We start from the raw sequence: 8,263 nt of genomic DNA, 5'->3' as shown, positions 1-8,263 counted from the left end.
GTCCCTCCCCGGGCTCCGAGCGCGCCCCCGCCCCGCGCCCTCCCGCCCGCCGGCCTCTGCCGCCCCCCCCCCCCCCCCTCCCGCCGCATCCCGCCGCCCCCTCCCGCCGCCCCCCGCCGCCGGGCCCTTCGCCGCCGCCGCCATGGCCATGAGGCAGACCCCGCTGACGTGCTCCGGGCACACGCGGCCCGTGGTGGACCTGGCCTTCAGCGGCGTCACCCCCTACGGGTACTTCCTCATCAGCGCCTGCAAGGGTGAGCCCGGGCGGGGCTGTGGGAGCGGGGAGCTGGTCTGGGTCTGCCTGGCGGGGATGTCCTCGGCGCCGGGCGGCGGGGCAGCAGCAGCGCCGCGCCTCCGTCCCGCTGCTCCTAGGCCGCTGGGGTTGGGGGTAGCGCGGGAGGAGCCGCGGACGGGGGGTTGTGCCGGGCTGCCCTCTTCGCCCCCCGAAGCGCTGGGGCTTGTAGGGCGATACCGGCTTCCAGTGTCACCGAACGGAAAAGGGAGCGGGCAGCTGAATTTCGTGGTGCTTAGCTACCGGGTTAGCCTCGGGGTGTCGTGGCCCGCCTTCGGCCTGTTTGGATTCAAACCGTGGAGGGGGAGCCTCGGAAAGATTTACTTCCAAAATTGCCTGTTTCCACCGTCAGTGGACGTGTTCTGTAGATTTTAAAGCGAGCTCCTGTTTAACCGGGGCAGCTGCCTTGCCAGCCACAGTGACAATGTCTACTTTCCCGTCAGAACCCGCATGATGTGAATAGCATTCCTTCTCCATACACGCATACGTTAATCTTACAAACGTATTTGTAAGTTGAAAAAGACCTTTCCTTCTGTCTTGGAGTGCTTCCAGTTCAGCTGTACGTCTTGAACAACTTTCTGATAGGCTCCCAGAAAAAAATAATCACATGAAAAGCTTTCTATTTCTGTTTCATTTTTACAACATCTGCTTATTTGTTCGAAGCCTACCTGATTACAAACACAAGACTTGTATCTGCATGCTGCTAGTCTGAAAATAGAGTTCCAAAGTGAAAACAGGCCTGTCCTGCCTGAAGAAAACTTTAGTAAAAATAAAACCTAAACAAAGTGCTCTTTTCAATCCCCTTAATGCAAACCTAAAGAAAAAAAAATCTTATTTCCAGTAGCATTTTAATATCTACAGTTTTAGGTGTATGCAGTAAGTACAGCTGCATGCCTAAGCTCTTCAGCTAACCTCTCTTACCAAGGGTAGCTTCATAAAGTATGTTGCGTTTCCACATGGCTGGTGCAAGGGAGTGTTTTTTTAAAAAAACAGGTTCCTTTTTTTATCATGTTACCTGAATTTTTTTTTTTTGTTTTTGTGAAGATGGGAAGCCTATGTTGCGTCAGGGTGACACGGGAGACTGGATTGGCACCTTTCTAGGTCATAAAGGTGCGGTTTGGGGTGCCACTTTAAACATGGATGCCACTAAAGCAGCTACAGCAGCAGCAGATTTTACAGCGTAAGTGATTGACAGTCTTGGAGGTCTACTTTGATTTTAGTCTATAATTCTCTTTGGTGACATAGAGCTGTAGTAAGTTACTGATTCATTTGTTTATCTTTAGTAATTGATAGCTTATTTGTGGTAAGCCAGATCAAAGCCTAGACTTTTAAGTTCTTGGAAGCAGATAACAGTTATGATACAGCAGATACTGTCATGATGAACAACTGTGCTTCTTGATAAATGTACTTAATTACAGTACCAGTTTGCTAGAATAACGTTTCTATGTGGCTATAATCTCGGGTACTCTACTTATAGCAAAGTTAAAAGAGTGATTTTTATTTTGCCTCTACCAGTTAGTCTCTTGTTACTACAAAAAAACTCTTGTGAAAATTCTAGTGAATTATTTATTTGATTTTATTTTTGTTGTTGTTGTTTGTTAGTGCTGTTTGCAGCATATATTACCATTTGGCAAGTTGAATCCTGTTAGGAGAGGGCAATCTCTAATAATAAAGTTGTGGGGAACTGCCTTTGTCCTATAACTAAAGTGCTAATTATTGTGCATTATCTTGAAGAAAAGAATAAAGGAAAATGGTAGGATAGTGTAAAAAAAAATAAATCTTCAGTAAAAACATGAAGTATTCTCATTCACTAACTAGGTTATACCTTATAAGAATGTAGCATTTATGATACAATTCTATGATGGTGTCAGGAAAGCTTGCTTACAAACTAATCTGACTGCCCAGGTTGTTTTGTCCTGGTTCTGCTAACATGCAAATGCTTTCTCTTGCCATTTAGCAAAGTGTGGGATGCTGTGTCAGGCGATGAACTAATCACATTGGCTCACAAACACATTGTCAAGAGTGTGGATTTTACGCAGGTATGAAAAACCTTTGTTCTTTATTCACCAGAGAAGTATGTTTTGCTATGAGTTAAGTTTTCTACTTTTTACATGTGTGTCTCAACAGGCAAACAATTCAGCATGCCACTTTAAGATTGTAACTTAGCTGTAATGAGTGTATGAGAGGCTGTCTGAGAGAAAGAACTGTTAGCTTAAGACTCTCAGATGAAGGCTGGTATTTTGATTCAAAATAGAGTTGACCCTTTACACTTCTGTTTCAGGATAGCAATTATCTGTTAACAGGTGGACAGGATAAACTGTTGCGTATCTATGACTTGAGCAAGCCAGAAGCAGGTGAGTCTGCTTTTAGAACTGTTTCTTGTTTTTTGGAGTTAAAGTTCTGAAATTGAGAGCTACCTCTTACGAATCACAGAAACTTGAGGATTGTTTTACAAATGTAGTGTGTATAAACTTTTGCTATAGTAAGATAATCTGTATATTTTAAGTTTATGCTTTTATAAGTGAGTTAGAGTTTATCTATAATGGACTTCAAAGGTAGCATGTTTCCATTTAACACGGACTCATTAGAAATAGGTGTAATTGAATAAAATTTAAATAAAATAAATAAGACTCTGCATATATAAGTGTGTTTAAATTCATGTTGGTACTGAACTACTGATGATTTATATGAAGCTAGAGAACCTTAATGTAGAACTAGTGAAGCTTTTTAAATGTAGACAATCAGATACCCAGTTTGCATGTATTATGTTCCTGGAATAAGATGTACAAATCAAGTCATAAGTGCTCGGAAGTGATTTTACAGTTTCTAGTAATTGAAAATCCTTATAGCTTAAGAAAACTTCCCAACTGTTGCATGACATTATTTCATTTACTTACATGTATTAAAATATTTGGCTTTATTTTAAGAACCTGATATTATCAGTGGACATACGTCTGGCATTAAAAAGGCTTTATGGAGCAGTGATGACAAACAGATTCTTTCAGCTGATGATAAAACTGTCCGGTAAGAAAAAGTCACTTTCAGTTTTTTAAGAAGCTTGCTTTTGTTTATTATCGTGCCATAATTTATGTGAGACTATAGTTATACTTGGGTTGTTTTTGTAAAGTATGTAAGTAGCATAGGTTGTTTATGTCCAGTTGATAGGAGATGTACTGAAACCTTGACAAACCTGGCTGCTGGGAAGAAGAATTGAAAAAGACCCTTCCTCAAACTATGCTGTCCAGAAAAGATGGGCTATGTGTCTTACTGCTTCATCAGCTTTCTGGGCAATATGACCAGTGTCATCTCATGCCTAGCTGTCTCACTATTCTTACTTTTACAGCACAAAGGAGAAATAAATAGAATGGTCTTCCCTGCTTTGTAGAAGGAAGGATGGGAGGGCAAAGTGGCTGGTGCAATGTAGTGTACCTGCCTGCAATCTCCTTCTGTAATGCCCTGTAGTCTCCTTTTCAGCTCCAGGTCTTTTTGGTTTCCTGGTGTTCAAGAGAGACAAGAGCCTAGTACTTTTTACTTTTCTCTGATTTGTAGAAGTAGAAATGCAGCAGTCAGCTAATGAATGAAAATATTCTTGTCATAGCAAAGCATTTTCCATTATTTTCTCTTTAGATAGCTCTTACAGCCCTGAACAGAAAACTGTATTATCTTAAATGAATCTGTTCTTGGTATGTTTGCATTAGTACTTCATTGCCTTGTGAGATATGACGGCAGAATGGAATCCTCAAGCCTTGCTTCTAGAAAGCTTTGTTGCTTAGGAGGCTTTAAACAAGGTTTTTACTCTCTCAGAGAATCCTTGAGTAGTTAAATGGTGTGTGTACCATTTAATGGTGTTGCATTGAGCTTCAAAAGTAACAGGATTTTAAAGTAAGCGTGTCTTCCTTCTCACTTAGGCAAAGTGTTAAAATAAGGATGCCACTGGAAATCCCAAGTACCTGTGGAATCAAACCATGTTCTCTCTTAGGTGGCTTTTTTCATCCACATTTTGCCATGGATGGGAGGTGAAAATTGTTTGATTTGCTGAAGTAATCTTGAGAGTTGTCTTCTCCTTTTTGTTTCCTCTTAAGCCTCTGGGACCGGAGTACCATGACTGAAGTGAAGGCACTAAATGTTGCCATGTCAGTGAGCAGCATGGAGTATGTTCCAGAAGGACAGATACTTGTGATAACCTATGGGAAGACTATTGCTTTTCACAGTGCAGAAACGTGAGTCCAAACCACAGAATTTTCACAGATTGAGTAATGGGCTTGGTTGTGGGTAAAAACTGGCTGCACGAGGTCAAAATCACCAAGTTGTAATATCTTTGCTTTCTGCCTTGTCAAAAGCAGTGTAAAACAACTACCATCTTGTGAAATGGTGAACCCTTAACTGTCTGTAAAATGCTAGATTGTAAAGATTCAGTGCCATTTCTGTGTTTTACACTAACTGTAATTGCAGTTAAATAAGTATTGGCAAGAATTCAGTTCAGTGCTTTTCAGAGAACTAATTATTTATACATCTCTATGATGTCTTAAGAAAACAATTTACACACTTAAATGTATTCCAGAGAGTAGTTCTGAGTATGTGAGCTTTTGTTTTGCTTACTCTGAACTTGTTTCTGACTTGATGAGCTTGATTTTCAAGTATTAAAACTTGTTTCAGAAAGGGGTTGTGTTCTGTTTTTCTTAAAATCAGTTGTGATTAATGCAATCACAGTTTCTTTGCTCAGAATCTTTTTATTTTTTTTAAATTAACTTTATTAACAAAATTCTCCCTCAGTTTAGAGCAGATTAAATCATTTGAAGCACCTGCTACAATCAATTCTGCATCACTTCACCCTGCAAAAGAGTGTTTGGTTGCAGGTGGTGAAGATTTTAAACTCTACAAATATGACTATAATACAGGAGAAGAATTAGGTATGTTTGTCTTCCTTAATAAAAAGAGTTCTAAAATGGGTGTTAGATTAATGAAATAATGACTAAGAAGTGAAACTGTTGTACTCAAGGTCTTAGCATAGCATGCTGTACAAGAGGATGAAAGGTAAATTACCAGTTGAGTATTTTTTTTATCTCGGTACACTTAACAGTATTCCTCTAGAATTAATTAAAGCCTCCATTAAACTGCTCTTTTCACCCTTTAAAAAAAAAAAAAAGTTGTCATCTGTATTGTGGCAGTAGCAAGCTGTATGTTAACTTGTGTCATACTATAGGATTTATTATGTCAGCTGAGTGGCAGCTACTTGCTTTTATGAAAAATACGATATATTTGTGTTCTTCTTAATGTTGGCCAAATATATTTTTTTTTAAAATTGTATTTCTAAGTTTGTTTGTTCATCCTGTCCTCATTTAAAATGTTATGTGTACAGAGTGAATAGTTGAAGGAACAGAGCATGTGTACTCCATGCCACTGGTTTGCTTTGTAGTTTTGCTTAGAATAGATAAGCACCTGTTTTCTTGCAGTTAATAAAACATCAATATGTTACCTAAATTAGGGATCACTGAGACGTCAATTAATGGCAGCTTTGTGTTGTGTCAGAAGTACTGACAAAGTGCCTCCCAACAGTGTTTTTTTTTTTCCCCTCTTCTGATCAGTTTGTATTTACTAATTTCAGTTGTTGACTGAAATTTGAAATTGATGTTTTCTTTTTGTCTTTTCTCACAGAATCTTACAAAGGACACTTTGGTCCAATTCACTGTGTGAGATTTAGCCCTGATGGGGAGTTATATGCAAGTGGCTCTGAGGATGGCACACTAAGGCTGTGGCAGACGATAGTAGGGAAAACCTATGGTCTTTGGAAGTGTGTAGTTCCTGGTAAGTGTGCAGGTGTTTCTGGTGAAACTTGGCTGCTTCATCTGCACTTTTAAAGTAATATCTATTGTAAGTGGTATACATCATCAGAATTTCGTACAGGAACTGTATTGTCTTCTGACAATGTGTTAGATTTAAGGATTTGCTTTTTTGGTTGTTATTTAAGCAGTTAACTTCAAACCTGTAAGCTTATTGAATATAAACTCTTGGTGGATATGTAAGCAAATGTCTGATGTATTTTTATGTTAAAGAGCAAGAAATATGAAGTACCACTTTTATAAGTCTTACAGAGAGAAGAATATGTAGAAAAAAGTATGGATGATAGTTTTATTTTACATTGTGCTTCAGTTCTCTAAGCCTGGGGCTGGGAGACGGGCGAGAATGTTTAGAAAACTGCTGTTGAGTATTCATTAACAGATTGCTTACCCAACTGTTCATCCTCAACAATTAGGTGGATAATCTTATTTTTTTTAATATGGTGGGTGAGGGGAAACTAGAAGTACTTACTGTTTTTTTTCCCTTTTCTTTACAGAAGAGGAGAATGCAGAAGCAGCCAAAGCAAGGACCACTCTTCCAGGAACTGCAGAGGAGGAAATAGGTAATTCACTGAACTGACAGCTTCAACTTAGCTAAGTGCTAAAAGATCAGTCAAGATGGTAGCATACTGTAGTATGGAAGAGGTAGTTCCCCAAGTGCCTACTGGCATCTTTGAATGCGTTTTCCTGAAAATGACCACATGGTAAGTGCCAGACTAGTGACTAGAGCTGTGCAGGCTGAGCAGATGGGGTAGAATAACTGCATCAAGTTAAATGGGAAAACAAACTGAACTGGTCTTTAAGCAATCCCTGCAACGTTTGTTTGTTTTTTATATCTAAGTTGAATTTTAATGATAATACCCTTTTTATTTAATTGCAGAAGAACTTGCCTCAGAAAACTCAGACTCGGTCTACAGCTCAGCTCCTGAAGTTAAGGCCTGATTATTGCAAGTGTTACTCAACATACGGACATAAGAGATGGAATCAAGTGAACAGTGATAAACAGCAGCCTTCCAGAGTGTGCTCTCAACATATAAGGCAAAGATGGGCAGTAATTGATGAGAATGCGGTGGAACTGGCTAGGTGTTGTTTGTAAGAGAACTGAGTATCCAAAAAAAACAACCAACAAGACATGTAGTAGAGTTTTGCTGTCTTTTTAGCATAACTGCCTACTGTCTTTTCAAAGAAGTGCACAAACCAAGATCTAGTCTCTGTAATTTCAGTTAGACTCATTGTAGTGTGTTTTCTTTATTACGGACAAGAGATACAATGTCTTTTACCTTTTTATTTTATTCTTGAAAGCTGGAAAATTTGGCTTTAGTTGAAAATAAGGTTTGTGTACTGAAAGTATTTGGTTTGGGTTTTGTTTCATTGTATGCTGCTTCTGAAAGTTTAGATGTTTTCAGTTGTCTAAATAAAATGCCTCTAAAAACTCTTATCTTAGTGTTGAGCTTTGGGTTCATGGAATGGCAAAGCAACCAAGTTAACAACATAATTGTTTCCAGGATCTTGGTGTTGTACTGTATGGAGGAGAAAGCAGTTACAATGTGTTTAACGTTGGTACAGAGGGCGGCAGGTTCTTTGATCTGTAAGCTTTGTGGTTTTTTTATTCTTTAAAGTTTGAATGTAAACATGAGTCTCTAAAATCAAAAGCAGTGAAAACTCCTAAATTAAACATGCTGCCTGAAATATTTGGTTGTACATGAAAATCTCAGACATTGGCTCTGAATCTGTATAAAGCTTGGGTTTAGTCCTCCAGACTGGATAAAAAAGTTACTCTCTCAAGGTTACAAATCATATTTTCTTCATTAAAGAAAATACTGACATTCTTCCACTTGTGACTTCCTTTAATGTTATGCTGAAAGATTTACATTATGCATCCTGTGTGCAAAGCAGAAAAGTTATGCAGAGGTATATTTATCCACACACTTTTTATTCACGTGTCCTTACTGTTACCTTAAATTCTTCCCAGGTAATGCTATCATGTTGGAAAATTGAAGCTTACCATTTGAAAATGGATATAAATTGAAACATGGGCAATGCTGTCAGAACATAAGAAAATATTTTTCTGTTGTGATGGGCAGCCAAGCACTGTAATGGGTTGTCTGGAAAGGTTGTGAAGTGTCCATTCTTG

General features: G+C 39.1%; 1 protein-coding gene across 1 annotated transcript; it reads left to right on the top strand.

The window, feature by feature from the left end:
• The first annotated feature begins 76 nt into the window (after positions 1-76).
• STRAP (serine/threonine kinase receptor associated protein) lies at positions 77-7,963 on the top strand. Its single transcript, XM_051639944.1, has 10 exons — positions 77-254; positions 1,337-1,472; positions 2,250-2,331; positions 2,574-2,646; positions 3,220-3,316; positions 4,375-4,512; positions 5,066-5,202; positions 5,948-6,097; positions 6,627-6,692; positions 7,010-7,963. The coding sequence occupies exons 1-10, from the start codon at positions 143-145 to the stop codon at positions 7,069-7,071; spliced, it is 1,053 nt and encodes a 350-aa protein (XP_051495904.1). The 5' UTR covers positions 77-142; the 3' UTR covers positions 7,072-7,963.
• Positions 7,964-8,263: the final 300 nt, after the last annotated feature.

Source organism: Apus apus, chromosome 1, assembly GCF_020740795.1.
Source record: "Apus apus isolate bApuApu2 chromosome 1, bApuApu2.pri.cur, whole genome shotgun sequence".
NCBI lineage: Eukaryota > Metazoa > Chordata > Aves > Apodiformes > Apodidae > Apus > Apus apus.
Note: the sequence above shows the minus strand (reverse complement) of the source record. Positions and strands in the feature narration are given on the sequence as shown.

Bases quoted from the DNA above. Each gene is read 5' to 3' on its own strand.
- STRAP (XM_051639944.1), top strand. From the start codon at position 143: ATGGCCATGAGGCAGACCCCGCTGACGTGCTCCGGGCACACGCGGCCC. The intron at 255-1,336 runs GTGAGCCCGGGC...GTTTTTGTGAAG, and splicing joins CCTCATCAGCGCCTGCAAGG to ATGGGAAGCCTATGTTGCGT. The intron at 6,693-7,009 runs GTAATTCACTGA...ATTTAATTGCAG, and splicing joins AACTGCAGAGGAGGAAATAG to AAGAACTTGCCTCAGAAAAC.